The sequence below is a fragment of the Nesoenas mayeri genome (genome assembly GCF_963082525.1).
Source record: "Nesoenas mayeri genome assembly, chromosome: 4".
Classification (NCBI taxonomy): Eukaryota; Metazoa; Chordata; class Aves; order Columbiformes; family Columbidae; genus Nesoenas; species Nesoenas mayeri.
The window spans coordinates 46,611,024-46,630,409 of NC_137540.1; the positions used below are offsets into that span (position 1 = coordinate 46,611,024).

General features: G+C 39.0%; 1 protein-coding gene across 1 annotated transcript; it reads left to right on the plus strand.

The window, feature by feature from the left end:
* Positions 1–2,655: 2,655 nt before the first annotated feature.
* On the plus strand, positions 2,656–6,494 carry FGF20 (fibroblast growth factor 20; the record flags this gene model as incomplete). The annotated part of the gene is made up of 3 exons (XM_080343747.1): positions 2,656–2,959; positions 5,274–5,377; positions 6,249–6,494. 3 exons carry the CDS (start codon positions 2,656–2,658, stop codon positions 6,492–6,494), a joined length of 654 nt encoding a protein of 217 aa, XP_080199873.1.
* Positions 6,495–19,386: the final 12,892 nt, after the last annotated feature.

A 19,386-nucleotide genomic window follows, 5' to 3' on the forward strand; every position in this document is an offset into this window, starting at 1 on the left:
AAAAACTCTACCACATATGTATTTGTTCAACAACACTGAAAGTGTGGTCTCTAGGAAGTATATGTAGAGTTGATTAGATTGTACTGTATACTTTAAGTTGAATTATGTACTCTTGTAAAAACACTCTTTAAAATTATTTAACTTCCCATGGTATAGTCTAAGAAGGTGTAAAAAAAAAAATCTTTAGTGTTATCTTTTCCTGTCACATGACTAGTGCAAACACCAAAAAAATTCTTATCTTTTTGTTTCTTTTCTGGTACTTTATAAAACAGCATAACCGGTTTAGTGCCCAGACATTAAAGACTCCACTCGGAAAAGATCCACATTATATATTCTGCTCTACTCTAAGCCTTTCAGTTATATAATAGGAAAGATTTAGCCATAAGGGTCTTCCAGTGCGTAATGGTTGAGGATTTTTTTTTTAAATCTTCTTTACTGGGGACAGTGGTGCCATCTAACCAGAAGAGCTCTCTCCTGTTTGTAGGACTTGGAGGGTAGTGCTTGTTCCTGGCAACATTATCCATAGTGGTGTATCTTTAGGCTCAGCTCCATTTAGCTGTACCATCCTAGTGCATGTCCTGCAACTTAGCAGCTGTGATAAACAGTTTGATCTTGACCTATCAGTCATGTCAATAAAAATACTTGATGCGTGTTTCAAACGTTTTAGGTATATTTGAGTAATCGGTGTACAGGCTACTTGAAAAATAGGTGCCATATAGATTATTCAACTTTGATCTATTACTTTGATTTAGCTCTGCAATTAAGTAGATTTGGTTCAAAGAAAAAGCTCATTGGTTGATGTTTTACACTGATGTGATAATGTTTACACAGATGTGCTTTGAAATCTCAATTATGGTGGATTTTTGGGTCTCACCACATGACAGGCTTCTGTTATCTGAAAGGTAAAATAATATAACATCCATCTGTAACTGCCTTCAGAGCAGGTCCGCCTGTGCTCTCTTCTGAGGTGATTTATCTGATCATTGTATTTAGCGTTAGTTTTTTCAGTTTTAAATCCCTCCACAGTAAATCACTTGCTTTAAAGCAGACTTTTTATAATTCAGGTGCACACAGGGGCAGTACTTAGGACTGCAATGATGAAAAGGTGTAGCATTACCTGCTTTAAAGCACCTGCCAATTAATTAGCCCTATACTCTCCATAGCAAATAAAGCTAAGCAGTCAAATCCATTTGATCTCTCAGATTTAGACTGTGACTGAAAAGACCACGGAGCAAGACAGGAGAACTAATCTTTCATGATTCTCTGCAACTTTTTTGTTTAAATGAAACCTTAAACCACCAAGTGACTCTCTCAAACTTTTGAAAGAATTAACTAGGAAAGTTCTTTGTGTTTTATACTCCAGTACCGTGTTTTAACATTGGCAAGAAACTACATTGCGTATCTTCGATGCTAAGATGGGTCATGTAGGTTAAGCCCTAAAATGCATTAGACATTACAGAAAAAAAACCCCACAAAACACCAAAGAAGGCAAAAGCCAAGCTCTTAGTTTTAATATACTGTTGTTTTAACATTGCTAATAATGAACATGTCTTTCACCAACATATTTGCACGCATGAACCATTCTGCTTAGGAGATGAAAAAATTGCATATGCTCATCTGGAACAGGACAGCAAATCCTAAATTTATTCAAAACACTGCAGAAAGACAATGGAGATCTTTCAGTAGCTGAAAGTAGCTAATTTGTGATGCTCACAGACTCTGTTTACAGGCCCAATGCAAAACCCCAAAGAAGATGGATTAGATGAGCCATTTCTCTTTCTTCATCTTTGTAGGTTTTGAAAGTATCCCAAACCAGAAGTCTGCCCATTTATGTTTTCAAGACGTTGTGTCGATATCCAAACTCTATAGATCCATTTCATGTCACGTTAATGATAAATTAAATGTGAGGGAGAATTTGCAGAAGGGAAAACACCTCCCTGACGATGCCAATTTCTTTAGAAATTCCCCTCCCTGTAGCTGAAGTGATAAAAGGAAAGGATAATGCATGTACATTTTATTAGCGTTTTAGAAACGGAGTAGAACTGTCAGATCTTTGTGGTTTGTGTTTTTTTCTTTTTTTTTTTTTTTTTTTCTCTTTCTTTCATGTGTGTCTGGGCAGGTCTAACCCTCAGGTAACGCCCTTTCTCCTTCTTGCCTCCCGCTTCTCCTTGCACCTGTCCACGTAACCCTCCGCCACCTCCCGCCGGGCCCGGCTCACGCTGCCCGCTGCCCGCTCCGTGCGGGGCCGACCCCCACGCCCCGCCTGTCCCCGCCGCGCGTGTCCGCGCCCGTGGGTGCGTGGCGGCGCGCGGCGGGGCGCGGGAGGCGCGCCAGGAGCTCCCTCCCCGCCGTCCTCCCAGATCAGAGGAAGGTGCGAGGAGAGGGGGAGCCGGTTTACAATTTCAAACGCAGCCTCCCCGCGGAGGGCTTCATTAGCATATGTCAGGGGGACCGCCGTATATATATATGTACACATGCGGGGCGTATAAACACCACCCCGCCGCCTGGCTCACACCAGCGCAGCTCGGCTCAGCACGGCTCGGCTCTGCCGGCTCCCCATGCTTGCGGCTCCGCCGCGCACCCCCACATGCCCGCCGGGACAGGCCGGCAGCTGCTCTCTGCCGCCGCGCCCTAGCCCGCTCGCCCCGCGCCCCCATGGCTCCGCTGGCCGAGGTGGGGGCTTTCCTGGGCGGCCTGGACGGCCTGGGGCAGCCGGTGGGCGCCCATTTCCTGCTGCCGCCCGCCGGGGAGCGCCCGGCGCTGCTCGGAGACCGCCGGGCCCCGGCGGAGCGGGCGGCCCGCGGTGGCGGAGCGGCGGCGGCGGCGGCAGCAGCGGCGGACCTGGCGCACTTGCAGGGCATCCTGCGGCGGCGGCAGCTGTACTGCCGCACCGGCTTCCACCTGCAGATCCTGCCCGACGGCAGCGTCCGCGGCACCCGCCAGGACCACAGCCTCTTCGGTAGGCGCGCTGCCCGCGGGCGTGTGCGCGTGCTGCCTGTGCGTGTGTGCGCATCCACAGGTGTGTGCGTGTGTGTGTGCGTGAACGTGTCCGTGTGCACCTGAGCGCATGTGTGTGTGCCGGGGCGCGAGTCGCCGCGCTCCCAGGCGGGAGGTGCGGTGCCCGTCGTGCTGGGGCAGGTGTATGAGCTTCCCCTTCAGCATTGAACCGTGGGGGCTGCTCGGGGGCGTCAGAGCGGGGTGGTGAAGGGGGGCTACACGTCCCATGCAAGCCCAGAGACGTGCACACGTATGCTTTGCTCAGCCTGTGCCGGATGTCTATAAGTGTGTGCATATGCCTGCAGGTTTAGTGGGAAGGATCAAAAGTCAGGCCGATGCTTTTTCTTTTCAGTATATGTATGGGAGCTTCTTGAGTCTTTGTAGAGTAATATAGATCATGGACTCAGTCGTGCTGACCCTTAGGTGCATTAGGCTGCTTTGTTTTTCAGGACAGAAAGCTGGAGCAGAGTGGCCTAAAATGCCGCTTTGCTCAAATACTTAAAACACTTCCCAAGTATTTTCTCTGTCAATAAACCAAAAGGAGTTGAAGACAACCCCAAAATGTAAATGTTTCCTGTGATATAAAAGTAAATCCTAAATAGCAGTTGTAGGAACTGGACATCTGAACAAACCTGCCATTGGCAGCTACATGTGAGATTTTGTGTGTATTGATTTAGCAGTCATAAAAAGGTGATTAAAGAGTTTCCTATCATCCTCCCCATAGTCAAAACAATCTGCTGGAATGGCTCTTAATTGCTTTTATAACACATGGATGTTTTCAGCAGTAAAAAAGCAGTAGTTAAACAGACAGTTCTCAGAAAGAAGATTTCCTACAGCATGTAAACATGAAATAAATCTTTGCTTTAAAAGAAAAAAAAAGTTAGCCCCAGATCAAACATTTACTGGGCTTTTAAGAAATGTTCTTCCTTTATTCTACCACTATTCTCGGCAAGTTTGTCTGATGTGGTTGCTTTGTGGGTTGAGTCACCTGCTTATTATCATTTTGAAAAAGGGTGGCTTTGAAAATGATACCAGAAAGACAAAATACCTCCACCTCTTTTTATGGGACTTTGTGCTTTAGGAACTGGAAAACCAGGATGATTTACATGCAATAGGCTTTTTAATGCTTACTCTTTGTAAAGGATTTATTTTCTTTACTGCTTGGTAACATAAATAAGAAACCTGCCAAAGCTCAATTAAAATTAAAAACATTTTAAATTATTGTATAGTACAGACAGTCCATCTGTCTGAGAGTAAAAAATGGTCCTAGTTGAAAAAGAGTAATCATAAATACAGCAAATAAACAAAAAGTTGTAATCAAAATCAAATGCACTATTGAAAACCACTTACCTTATATTCAGATTTCTTTTTAATGTCAGGGCTGCCGCACAGCAAATTCTTATGTACGATTCTAGAACAACTTCTTTTTGAGGCTTTGTTTACATTGATAACTTCCAAAAAGGCAGTTCACACGTTCCCTTTCTTTCATATTTTATATGTACTGTAATCCGTCCTTATCAATTGGTTAAATATGTTGGCATACCCTTGCCAAATGCAGGCTTCAAATAGTGCCTCATCTCCCGAATACCTTATATTATTAATATATATTACATTTTTGGGCAAATGTAATATAAATAATGCTATAATCCAAACATTAGCAAATAGAGCAGCATATTTCATGCACAAAAGAGCCTGCACTGGAAACAGCAAGTTGTGTCAAGAGGTGTGGGCCTATTTGCTAGATAAGATGTCTGGCAAATTATTTTTTTTCCCTGTGGGTAGATTCTGTTACATAAAATTCCCATCTGTACTTTGATTTCCATTCAAATGATCTAATAATGGATGTGTTTTTTTAAGATAATGCTATAGATAAAGCAAAGTATATTTTCAGGTAATTCAAACCTATCTTCCAATGTTTGAATAGGCAGTTTAGCAAATAGTGTATACTCGTTATAAATTGCAACTGCATAGTACTGAAGGCTTTAGCCTCAGCACTCAATAAAATCCTCTCATATTCAACATATATATATATAAAAAAGGTTTCTAGGATTCTTTCTCCTAGATGAGGCTTCTGAGATTGCTTTCCTGTGAATGTTGTATGCATTTCCATGCAATATTTGAAACTTCAGGAAAAAAGTAGGCCACAGTTTTTGTAATATGTGCATTTTCCACTTGCTTTCAACTCAATTTTGGATGTTTTTATTTATTTTTGTTACAAGTTGAGTTAAATCAATCTCTCTTCTTTTTTTTTTTTCTTTCTTTGGATATATCTTCAGGTATCCTTGAATTCATCAGTGTGGCAGTGGGACTGGTCAGTATTAGAGGTGTGGACAGTGGCCTTTACCTTGGAATGAATGAGAAGGGGGAACTCTATGGCTCTGTAAGTAACACTTTCATGTCAGCTCATATGTGTTGAGGGTTTGATTCACTTCTTAGCACAATGCAAACCCCTCAAGTAGCTAGCTAAGCAACTGGGAAAAAGTTAAAAAGTTAGTTATGGAACAAATAAACAACTCTGTCTTGCTTTATGTATAGTCTAATGTTCCTTTACAAATCAGTAGGTGGTATTTCCAGGTGCCAGCTTTTTAACATAAAATGATTCTTTCAAATGCTGGAACAAATGGGACAATACCACATGTTACAGTTAGTTACCTCTGTTGTTTGAAAAATCTGAATAGTGAAAGAGTACTGGCAGCATCTGTAGATCCTGACACTGGAATATTTGCATTTAAGAATGAAAATTAGCTTGTTACTCCTTACAGTTGATTTGTATCTGTTGAACAACTTCAACATGACTATAAAATTTAATCTTTGATAAAATGTGACAAGTGATGCATACCACAAAGAACACATGGAAGTACCATCCTGGTCTCTTACTTTGCACCTGTGTCCAGTCTCATTTCTTGAATGGTGGATACCCCAGAATAGAACTCTAGATAATCCAGTTCCTGTAGGTCAGGTGTATTTTGGTTAAATCATAAATGAGTAACGCTGCCTTAGAGAGTTACATAACTCGTGTTTAAATCCAAAATTGTATATATGCAGGTCCATTTTTCAAAAGGATGAAGCAGGTTTCCAAACTTAGTGTCAGGTCTACATATTCCACATGCTCTTTTTGGCTTGAGCTTATTAACAGCTAAATGAACAGTAAAGCAGCACAAATCCTAAAACATTTTGTTTATCTTTTTTTATGTATGTTCAGATATCTAGCAACAGCTTGACTTATTTTTCTTCACTGTTTCTTTCTGTAGGAGAAACTAACTTCCGAATGCATCTTCAGGGAACAGTTTGAGGAAAACTGGTACAACACTTACTCATCCAATGTGTACAAACATGGAGATTCAGGGCGGCGATACTTCGTAGCACTTAACAAAGATGGTACTCCCAGAGATGGGGCAAGGTCCAAAAGACACCAGAAATTCACACATTTCTTGCCCCGGCCTGTGGATCCTGAGAGAGTTCCAGAACTGTACAAAGATGTGTTAGGATACAGCTGAGGAAGGAGGCAACTTCGGAAAAAACCTATACTGGAGCTGTTTGATCTTGCCCCTGCTTTCATGGCAATACCAGTGTGAGGAACCTGCAGAGCAATAGGGTGCTGGATGGGAAGAAGCTACTTTGTGATGGGCAAGCCTCTGTTTTCTAACCTTTGGATTTAGGAGACAAAGCCGTAAAGCTGAGAGTGGACCGGCCTCCTTCAAACCTGCTGAACTGGTGGTAGCCGGTAACCAGAGGGAAGGTGGAGTGTGACTTTTTGAAAAATAACAAACTCTTGGCAATTTTGTCTGGATTACCTGTGGTCCATAAATTAACAAAGAACTACCTACGTCGTGTGGATGAGACAACAGCTGGAAGAATTAGAAAGAAATAGACTGTTAAGTAGTAATTAATCCTGTGAACTGCATATGAAGTTTTAGTGGCTCCACTTTAGTGCTGGACCTTAGATGCTGATGCATCATAGTCAGAGCTGGAACTTTTCTTCAGGATGGACCTATTTATACATCTCCAGATAGCATATATTTATTTTATATATTTATTTATTAAAGAGTTTATTTTTTACTGGGATATGAAGAGAGTACAGGGAACTAACCCCAATGATAAATCATTTACAGTGCTAATATTTACTCTTAGTAGTGTCACAATACAGAAATGACATTATATTGCAATACATGGTAAACCTGAACATTTGTACCTCATTGTTTATCAGTTACAAATAAGGTTACATTTTATGCACATACCATTGCATTGTGACTATCCTTACTTTGGAAAGAATGTGTAATTTTATTTTTTTTGTTACCTGTGAGAGTGCCTTACAGATCTGTATTGAATTCAAATGCACATTTAATAGGGGAATTAAAAATTATTTCATTTTATCGGGTTTACTGTCATTTTTAACTTGAGAGTCTCTTGGCATTGTAGCATTTCAAACCTGCAACAATTGTAAAGAATGTTTTGCAGTTACTTTGAAAGAAAAAGTAGTATTGGTTCTTGAAATCTTGATTCAAATAATGTTTGATTTTTTTTTTTTTCCAAATGATTCCTACTATCTTTACTAACACACAAATAACTATTCTCTGTATTACTTAAAATTTTCATGTAGGATTCTCACTAATGTATAAGATATTTTCATTATATTCCCTATCCATATATTTAAGGGGAAACAGTGTCAGAGTAAGAAGTTTCTGGTATTGCTGTGTGAAAAAGTTGTGTGAGTGAAGGTTGTTTCTCCCCTGAGTACAGCAGAGCGTAAGGAGACTACTTTCTTATCTTGACTCCTCATTTAGGGAATAATCTCAGCATCAGTTTTTGTGTGAAGACTGTCAGGACAAAGATAAGGTACGTCTCTATGCTAGCTACAGCTATGTAACAGGTAGATGGCACTAATTTAACTTAATTCAGGACTGTCAGTTATGTAACAGGAAAGCCTCTGCTCTCTGTAAGAATACTAATGGTTAATGACAGACCCTATATGATTTAGATCTAAACCTGCTGTAGCTTGCTGTCAGATGATTGCCACCTCTGTGGGAAAGGTTGCTCCAGGAGGACTGCAGGAAAGGCAAGAAAAGGTACTCCAGGAGAGGGCAGCAATATGTATTATATACTGTACCAGAGGTGGTCTTATGTTTCAGGTGCTAATGCTCCCAGTGGGCTCCAGCTCAAGTTAACTCATTTGAGTTCAGTTTTGTGGAAGCATATACAATTCAAGTACTGCATGTACATCATTTATATCAAATCAAGGTATGAACAAAAAGTGGTTTCCAGTATATAACACACTTGTTAGAACCATCACTGTACCAGGACCTCTTCCAATCTGTAGTGAGAAGTGGATCAACATAGATTACCGATGGACTGTGGACAAAATAATTTTACTTTCTGCCAAACAGAAACTGAGTACAGTTACCTGAAAAGATGTTTCAGTGTTTTGTGGCTAGCAATATGTTACTTAATAAGGTTGAAGTCTTCATTAAATTTTTCTGAGAAACAGACAGTGGAAGATGTACTGTGCACTCAACAGTTTAGTAAAATAACATTGTAATGTGCTTTGCTTTACTATAAAATAATGATTTCATGGGTGACCCTAAGTCTCACTGGTAATAGATCAATAACTGAAGACAAAAGAATATGCTTTAAGTAGCTATTTCCCTCTGCATGTTAAGAAGTAACAAAGACAAAAGAATATGCTTTAAGTAGCTGAGTACTTCCCCCTGCATGTTAAGAAGTAGCAAACAAACAAACACTGTAACAAACAAAACAAAAGTAACAAAACAGTGGCTGCTGCTCAGGACATAATTCTCAGGCATTTCTGGCAAACATGCTCAGTGTTTAACTCAGACCCATTAAACAGTTACTGTTCTTGGGATTAGCATTTTACTGTTAATCCAACTACCTCAAAAGTACTTTGAAGATGGCAAAGGCTATAAACATCCTTATTATTATTTTCATTGTGCATTTTTTTTTTTTCACAGATACAATCCAGTCTAGAACAGTAACCCAGGATAGCTTTTAAGTGCTGAATAATCAGATGAAACATCTGGATCCAAACAGCCAGCATATAGATGAAAAAGAAAAATGATTTATGCTTGTCTTTCTTGCCCCATTCCCATTTTAGATATATGCCAGTTAATCCTTGAACAAAATGTAATGGAGCATTTACAGTGGTGATGGACAACTGTACAAAACCTCCAGAACATTGAAAAGCTGTCAGACCCACCTTTTGTGGTTCTGGCATATTGCCACTTAAGAAAGATGTTGCCTTTTCCCATTTCATTTTGCTTGTAGCATTTATTTGCTCTCCGTTACATTCTGTCTATCGTGATCTTCAGATGCAGTTAATGTTTTTCTAGATTGAAAATAACACCTCAAAATACCTGTTTTCAGATGTCATTAGATTTATAGCTTTAGCTGCCAATGGTTGTGGTTTTTTGTGTGGTTTTCACTCCCACGTCAGGAAAACCAACTGGATAGAGGGGGAGAGGTTGCTTCTGTTTAACCAGTAGAATTAATGATTTAGTTTACCACTAATTACATTTTGCCTAACCCTATCCATCTGAAAGTTATGGGCTGCACTAATGTCATGAACAGGGTAATCTGGAAGAGGTGATGTTGTTCAAGGTTCAGAAGAAATCTTTGAAGACAGAGAAAATGTCACATCTTGAAATAATTCTCTGCATGATTGGCCACCTTATTTACTTTTTTTCCAGGGAAGGAGAACCATTCAAGGTAGTTGTGCAGTTTTTGTAGCAGGTGCAGCTCCACCTTCTGCTTCCCACTGCTTCGTAGCTGTAAAACTCAGCCCTTTGATCTCAGAGCTGGCTGGAAACTGAGTGCTCCATGCCAGTTCTGTATTTTGTCACATATTTTGTTTTCTGCAGCTCTCTTTTCCAAGTTATTCAGAAACGATACATTAGCTGTACAAAAGGTTTTTTGAAATCCAGGAATAACCTTCTCAGCATATTTGAAGTTGTTACTTTTAGCAATCTTTGTGCTCTTGGTCAGAATGCAGAAGGTAGAACTTTTAAGTCTTCTGTGTTAGTCTTCTAGCTGTGATAGCCACAGGATATAGGAGAACCTGAGTACCTCTGGAAAAGGGTATTTTTTATTAGATGAGCTGATATAATCAGAGAAGGTAGACATCTAGTCTAAAAGACACACAGTCCTTTCATTGGTCTGAGCCATTTGTGTTTGCGTGGAGCAGTTTGGTCCCATCCATATCTCCATGTTTTTTTGTCATAAGATTATTGATGTTGTCTTTCATGCTCAGGCCTGACAGCCAGCTTCACTGATTCTCCAGAAGTTCAAATCACTGCTACTCTCATGCCCTCTGGTAGCATTTCATTGTGCAGAATTTACTTTCTGACATGTGAGAGTCATTTGACAAGTTCATTTTCATAATAACTTTCATTTCTAGCTATTTCTTCCTGTACATTTTAGCTCTTTTTTCATAGCCATCCAATCTTGCTCCAGTAACTTTGTGAAGTTTTATGTAAACATAGGTCTTTATCAGCAGCTATATGAGCTAGGGTTGCAATGCCTATTTTTTTTTCCTCCTCCCCCCACAGTTTATGTAATCATACTAGTACCACTGTACCATGGTGCTACTTATACCATTGCCTTAGGTTTGCCTTACTTCTTTTTCTGTACAGCACAGAACTAAACAGAGGTGAGGCAGTTTTATACACCATAAATGCATCTTCAGCATTGCCTTAATGTACTGGACCAAGCCTGTGTCATAAATACTGAGAACACTGCATTAAGATGCTTACATTTTGCTCATCTTGCTCTGTACTGCATGCAGATGCTACCAGTAAGGCGGTCTTTTGGAAATCTCTGCATTTGCTCCTTTTGCTTTTCATGTGAGAAAAACAATTGTCTTCACTGCTGTTAAATTCTTTGCAGTTATTTGGTGGGTTTTTTTAGTGGTGCGACCATTTGAAGGCCCAAGTTATAGGAACATTACAATGTCTGCCTGAGATCAGACAGTACCGCAGCTCCACTGCGTAGGGAAGGGAGTAAGAATAAGACAGGTGTATATTCTGGGCCCTCGTTGTAGAACCCTGACTAGGATTAGGACCTGAAGTCAGTTCTGCTGTGGGCCATTTCCTTTTATGAGGCAGAAAAATGAAGTAAACATTTCACAACATTGAAGAAGATGGTGGTGGAACTCTACACTTCCTGGATGTCTGCATCAACCTACACTTTATCAGACATTTCTCTTAATTCCTTTGCGGTAGTATATTCAGCTGTTGTGGTGAAGTTGTTGCTGTTTGGGTACTTGGTGTTAGTGTATATCTGGAAGCACATGTTCTCAGGTCTGTACAAAGCAATAAATATATTGCTAGAGAGAGAGAAGGAGAACATTCTGAAATTGTTGTATACCACCAAAATGTTAATCAAGTTTGGTTTATGGCATTAGTTTTAAGTTTTTGAGAGAAAGTTTTGCAGCACTTTTGACAATGCTGTATGGGCTCTTCACAGTCAGAGATCCATGGGCAGAAAATCAGCAATGTGTAAAAGCTTCTCAGGTGAAACATACTTAACTGTGACATTATTATGAATAAGATGTGTGCAAATAGGAAGAAAAACAAACAAACAGCAAACAAAAAACAACAACAACAAAACCCACAAAAAACCCAGGGAAAAGGTCAAACAGTTACTTCTGTTACCAGTTGGAGAGATATTAAGTTTCAAACAGAAATTGGCTGGCAGCTTGCCAAAATAACTATTTCATCTGCAACATGATCAGACATTAGAACCATTCTGGAAGTTCAGGAAAAAGAGAAAATACTGAATTAAAGTAGCAGTGATACTAGCCCTCTGTATTTCAAACAAACCCAAAATACTACTGGCATTTTTCTCCTATTATAGAAAAACTCCAGTTAATGCAACTCACAGGGAAAGGAGTAAGAATATTAGGAAGGTAGTTATTTTGAAAGTGAACTTAATAAAAGTCTTTCTGTGGTAAAATCCTATCTTATATATTTTGTCTAATTATAGGGAAACTGAATAATATTTTATTCACACTGAAAATATCACAAACCACATATTGCTTTCAAGGATATCTTCAAGTAATGAGTTTTGCTTGATTTATGAATAGAACCCAAGTTAAGTCACATTTGTCTCACAAATGTCATCTTTCATATGTACATATCTACACTAGCATATACTTATGAATGATGCTTTTCAAACTAATTACAAGTGTTTCATTTGTTCCTGGCAATAACAGGCTCAGTGGCTGACTATTTCAGGGAACATGTTTAGTATAACATATATATATGATATATGACTATAGTCTACATATAGTATATATGGTCTCTTTACTATTAATCCGCCTCTAATTCCAGGGGCTATAAGGTGCCATAGACACAAACATGGGTCTCAGGGTGGGTAGATTTACCTCAGTGTGGTAAGCAACTATGCTTAAACCCAAGAGTTTTTAGCAGTTGACCCCTATTGTACTGAAGCTCCTGGGTAGGAGCATGATGTAATGTTAGGTATCAAGTAATCAATATCCTGTTAATGCTAATTGTATGTCTCCTGTTTTGCTGGATCCAGAAAATATAATTTCATTTTCTAGTAGAGGTATGGATGGAAGACAGTTGGCTAGAGCTTGGCATGAACATGGCGGACATGAAATGATAGGAAGGGGAATATTCTCAGGACTTTTTTGCAAACTCCGAGATGTTTTTCATTATTATTTGTCTTCCCTACTAGAGAGTCTATTGATATGGGGGTTATCAGGTTTCGAACTCCAGCCAGAAAGTCTTTCTCTTTTCACTTGGACAAAGACTATGTCTTCATTTCTTAGATTTAGGTCCACTTTGGCCATCTACTCTTTCTGAAAAGTCACATAATCCAATGACAGCATGAAAAGTCAGAAATGCATTCTGCTTTTTGTTCTGTCTTTTCTTTTAGGTATGCAAACTTGGGTCTGTCTATTAAAGTGTTTATATTTCGATTTCACCACCTATAAAGGGGCAATGTCTCTAATTAATTATTAAGCTAAACAAATGCAGAAAAGTCTTATAACGCATATAATCATGTAAATTTGTCAAAAAAAATTAGCTTGCTACAGAATGGGCCAATTAAAATGATCTATACCTTTGGTAACTTTTAAAATGAAGATATAGATGCATACTTGTAGCCTACTGTATTCCAGATGTGATTTAGAGAGGGTTTTGATTTTTAATATGTCAGGTGGTAGCTTATCCTGTTCAGGAAACTCCTTGTCATGGTTCCACAAAGGTATACTGCATTGCTGGCCCTCCAGTCAAACTTTCAGAACTGTAGTTCTTAACACAGATCAGAGGATTCTTTCTCTCTCTCTTTTAATTTTTTTTTTTTTTTCCTGTACAAAAACACTTCAGTTACCCTCTGTGATTTAGGCCAGGGATCTGGATACCTGTTTGTGTTTTTTTTTCTTCTTATTGCTCTTTTTCCAGCTAATCCAAAAGAAGTCCTGCTCTTGCTACAGTCCAATTCCTCTTTGAATAAGCAGTCAGTAGATTTTTGCTGTGAGAAGATTGTTTTGTCCAAACTCTCCTTAGTGAGCTAGAATCCAATACTTAACAAGTACAAATAACACAAATAATACTTAACAAATACAATAACAAGTGGTCAGAAAATGCTCTTAATTCTGTACTATTATCTTTATTTATAAACTAGAAAATGCCAACACTTAACCTTAAACCGTGTATGGCATAGTACCTAGTCACACTTCCTCTTTTTGATCATGGTGCCTCAGGTGTCTACTACAAAATCATAAAGTGTCCTGAGGTAAGTTTTGTACTTTGTGGTTGATGGACACTGTAAGATGCAGTATGAAATTGTCTCATGCAGTATGAAATTGTCCCATGCCGTTATAAATGTCCCATGGCTGTTTTCAAGTACCACTGCAAGCACCACATTGCATTTGATTTATTACTAAAACTTTGGTCTAAGATACCTGCATTTGTGTAGTGGTCGTGGTTTTGTGGCTTATAACCTCAGTTAACTCCTCAAGTTTAAAATAGGAGGTTAATTCTTCTATCTAGGAATGTGTCTGCTAATCTTCACTATGTAAAGTGTTCTCCATTCTGAAGGTGGTGCTAGGCAAGCAACTGCAATAAGGAATATGTAGATGTTTTTTGTAGGTTTTCTTTGTGGCATATACACCTTGAAAAGCTCAATCTAATTCTAAGTTATTAGCAGAATTCACCTTAAGCCATTCTGTTTGCTCTGTTGACAATTTTTATATGGTGAGTCTGTATTTTCTTAATGCTCTTGCCTTCTCTCACCTTCTTCAGGTCACTCTTTAGGGTGCATTTCCCGTCCATGAGCATCTCTGAGAACAGGTCACTTGCAGCTCATCAATGTTCCTTCAAAGACTGTAGCAAGAGAAAAAAATAAGGTACATCTCATAAACAGGTATTACGTATATTTTTTATATTTTTTTCTTGTTGCTTTGTGGAGTTAGGCAGTGCATCCAGGGTCAAAAACCAAACCTATCTTGCCTGTGCAGTGTACTAGCCCTTGCTACCTCTACCTTTATTTAGTCAGCCCTTTGACAGTGTTTTAAATGAAAAAGTGACAGATGATGAAGGATGCATAGCACTCTCAATATGTGTTTGTATTTAAAAAGAGGTACTATTGTTTTAAAACAGCAAAACTCTTTTATCTCATGAAGAAACTTCAATAGTTCTATGAAAGATTCGGTTTCTTAAAAAGTTGGTGAGTGTGCCCATATGTTTTCATATGATTCTTTTATGATGCTGGCCAGCAATGATTAAATTAGCATGTTTTGATCTATATACAAGTTGTTCATAAAGAACTTGAAAGGAGTAGTTAGGAAAATCCAAGTGCTGAAACATTTAAGATATACTTTCTGGTCTCACTTCTGTGTGATTGTCAGCCAGGGACTATCATGATCAAGGTAGCTTGCCAATTGCCTGCCATAGATACAATATTTATTGCTGCAGTGGGGATTTCCTATCAGAGATCTGAAGACAGACTTTTATACATTGTTTCTCCTAGGTAGCTTACTCAAATCAGCAGAAGAGATCTGACAGTAAAGGAAAAATAATCAAAAGATATATATATTTGATCTTTGGGTCTATTTGAACTTCATGTTTTTTGTTCAGGTTTTCCTTCACATAGCTGGAAAAAAGAGAAGGAAGTTGGCTGGTGTTCTGCTTTTCTATATAAAATTAATAACTGTGTAGTGATATTAAAATGAACGTATTTTGCTACTGACTTATGAGGTATAACATATTTTTTTCATGCTATCAGAAAGTAGATATATACAGTTTAGCAGGAAATTAATCTCTTTTAAGTTTGTTGGAAATATATGGGAGCACTCAGCTAACCAAGTCATACTTGGCTAACGTTTCTACTTCTCTTTTGCTAAAACAGGATTAGACAGTGGTCCAAAGCACTGAAAATGGCAGGATGGGATTAACACATTCTGAACAATTCCTACTCCCATGTCCCTGACTATTTTTACAAATTATTCTCTCCATACAGTCGAATCCCTCCAAAAGTTGATCCGTCAGTCATCAATTATTTTATGTACATACCCTTCACAAGCCACAGTCAGCTTAATGAGGAAATCAAGTCTTCTCAGTTACCCTCCCATTTTTAGAAACTGTAGCCTGAACTCCTTTATCAATCAATATCTCCTGTTTCTCTGGAGAGAGAGAGCTGGACTTTTCTGATGAGGGCTGTGCCACTGACGCTTTATTGTTTCATGTTTACTGTCAGACGCAACTCCAGATTTTGAACAGCTGCCCCTGCTTTCACGAAGAGGCATCTCTCACTGTTCCAGAGGAAACCATTGCATTGCCTCCCCAGACACACCAAGGCTTTGGCCAGGATGGCTGCCTTGGCCTGCAGCACTAACGCCCGCGTGTTTCTCTGCAGAGGCGCAGCTGGGACGGGTGCAAGAGCCAGGCTGGGAAGCGCCGATGGTGCCTGAGCACAGGCTGTGCACAAGGTGTGTGCAGGGAGGGGAGGAAACGGCAGCCTGAGATCAAACTGCTTTGTGAGCATTTAGCCCTTGGTTATATAGCTGGGAAGCAGGATCAGAAGCTGTCTGGTCTGACGCAAATCTCATCGGCTGTCTCCTTAAAAGGCAGATGAACCATTTTCTTTTAAAAACATTCAGTAGAGTTACACACCACTTCCCATTTTCTGTGAACTATGGCACCTGAGGCCTCTTGTGGTACAGGTTTTCATATCCCTGAACGTTCTGTATATTATTTGCCAGCTAAATAGTCAAACAAGGGTGATTACTGGCAAACATAATGGTACTTTTCTCATGCTCTACAAACTGTATGGGGAACACAAACTATATGAGGAGCATGAATTTATTTGATAGGGAATGCAGATCACACTATAATTTAAGAGTAACATTTTTTTTTTTGTCACCAATGACTGATATTAAGAAAATCTAAAGACTTTAGACTATCTATTCTGTCCTGGTCTGACACATTCACTCATAGATAAAACATAATATTAGAGTTACATGCTGATATTCACCTCTGTAGTTTTTCGTGTCTACAATTTACTTAAAATTTCCTAAATTCCTTTGATGGCTCTGTAGCACATTCATGTTTTTCGAGTATTTTAAAAAGAGATAATGTTCCAAGAAATTATTTTTAAAATTTGAAACATTAATGTATTAGGAAACATGAATGTGAGAATGTTATGTTTCAAATCTGAGTTAACATGTGATTGTGTCTAATGAGAAGACAAATTTTGCCAGAAGCTATTTTAACATGAAGGCATGATGTGACACATAATGCAGAGCCATTAGTGAGTGCTGCAGCTTCACTGGGAACTGTAGCCACCTATGATGCATCTTAATGAACTCATAAAATGTGATCTGCAATATCTTTTTTCTATAATACTAATAGCAGTCATAATAGCCATAAATGGTCATTGTCATCCTCATCGTCATCATCACAGACTGAAGCATAGGAGGTTCCATCTAAACCTGAGGAGAAACTTCTTTACTTTGAGGGTGCTAGAGCACTGGAACAGGCTGCCCAGATTGGTTGTGGAGTATCCTTTTCGGGAGACATTCAAGACCCACCTGGATGCCTTCCTGTGCAATCTCCTCTGGGTGAACCTGCTTTAGTAAGTGGGTTGGACTAAATGACCTCCAGAGGTCCCTTCCTACCCATTCTGTGATTCTGCGATCATCACCCTGGATTTAATTTTTAAGACCTCAGTTTAAAAGTTATATTTCTGCTTGCTAGGTTAGAGCTGTCATGGGAAAAAAAAACCAAGCAAAACCCATTTCTAGCCATGTAGACAGGAGAACACAGGAAAAGACTGGAAGAAAATTTTTTTTTTTTTCATATATTATCATTGCTAAGATAACTATTTTCTTCTTTTGCCTGTGTTCTTTCCTTCTATTTTTAGTAGACCTATGTCATCTCATCACATTATGTGTCGTCTTCCTGCTCCCAAGGGCTCAATGATAACCTTGGTTTGCTGCTTTCCAGTTTCCTGGAACTAAGTAACTTGCTGATAAAGTGAAGCAGAAAATTAAATTAAGAGAATCCTATATTCTTAATTAACTTTGAAAAGAAAAGTAGGGGGCAAATAGTATTCTTTTTTTAAATATAACAACAAACCAAGACAGGGCACCAAAGAGACATTTCTATCAGAGACACAAATGTGTGGCCAAACCTGTGATATGCTTATCACAGAAGAAAAGGAAAACATGCTAATTTCAAATAGACAGGAAAATTCAGTCAGCTCTGATAGGCTGCAAACAAAACAACTACCCTAAAGCAGGGCTTTGCAAAACATCCACTGTAATTCTGTGCCCTCAGAACTCCACCTTTCACAGAAATACTCTCCTAGCCGTCAGGGTAAATGCCAGTAAAATCCATCACATGTCAACAGCTTGCCTTTCCAGAAGAATAGATGGAATTTTAAAGAACCAGAGATTCTTAAAATGTTTGTAAATTCAGGCATTATTTGAAAAACAGAAATCCCTCAAGGAATACTGGGAGACAAAAGCAGGCCACTTTGGCACACTGCCTGAGACTTGTGTGCATTGAAGGACAGCACAACATTAAGGATTGTGCCATCTCTTATCAGGCACCTGCAGTGCTGGCTCTGTAACCTTGAAAAGTACAATCAAAAGAAACAGTACATCAGTAACCTTGTTGGAGACACGCATATTTTAAAGAGGGAGAGATGTAAACCCCATTTTTAAACTAGGAATTATTTTTTTCCTGAAATGAGTTCTACTGGTATCAGAATAGCTGGAAATGGAGAAATGCTGAAGAAGAATTAGTGTAGTTCTAACAGTAAGGGTGTGGGGTTTTGTTGTTGTTATTGTTTGGTTTTGTTTGTTTGTTTGTTTTTCCTGACTGTTAATAGCTGTTTCATAGCCACTATTGTGTAAGATAGCTTTTTCCACGTGTGTGTTTCTTTAGACTGAATTTCATATGCAGTTTCAATTACCTGGTCACTGGATAAAAACAGCACCTTTCTGCACCTCTTTTCAAAGGGCTCTTACATTTAATAACTTCTTTTCCGTGCAAAATAGTGTTACTCAATTGACTATAATGGAAGGCTGTGTGTCATCATATCAGGATAACACTTTTTTTTTTCACCAATTCAAAGTAAACCAATGCGTTCAAGGGAGACTGTCTCAGTCTTCTTCAGGACTATGAATTGTCACACATGAAGCTTTCAAGGCTAAGGAATGCATCCCAGCATACTGAAAATCAGTTGTAAATAAGTTGTAGTAGGGCAGAGGTCTTGTGCTTTTTATTAGTGTGAGAACTATTAGGTATTTGAATTTCAATATAAGATTCTTCAGAACCAGCAAGTTACCACTGAAACCCATTCCAGGACTGTCTGCATTGATAAAATTAAAATTGTAAACACAAAAGTATATGAAGCTTAACTAGGTATTTTGAAGATGTATGATTGACTTCATTACTGGTCATACCATCTACTTCAATGTTATCTTTCTTATATTTAATGTCCCTTAAGGCAGAAGTTATTTTTTTCTATTTTCATGCCTTTTCTTCCTCCTTGATAGATATATAGGGATGGGAGAAAAGGAGTATAAAGGAATTAGGAAAGAAAAACAAAAGTCCTCAGATATGCTTTCAGTTCTAGAAAAATAAGATTTTCTGAAAACTGAGAGAGCAAATCTGTATGGAGCAGAACAAAACAGATTTCAGTGTAGGAAACAGTCAGCGTACGTATCTGTGATACAAGAGGCATACTTCTCTAATGATCCCTGACATTGTAATGGCTCTTTCTACAGAGGACAACATATTACAGTAGTTTCAAACTTTTATCTGGAGCTGAGTTGATTCTCAGCTGGCCCCAGAATCAAAAAGATAAAAAGACTGTTTTAAACCAAAACATTCCTCTCAACAC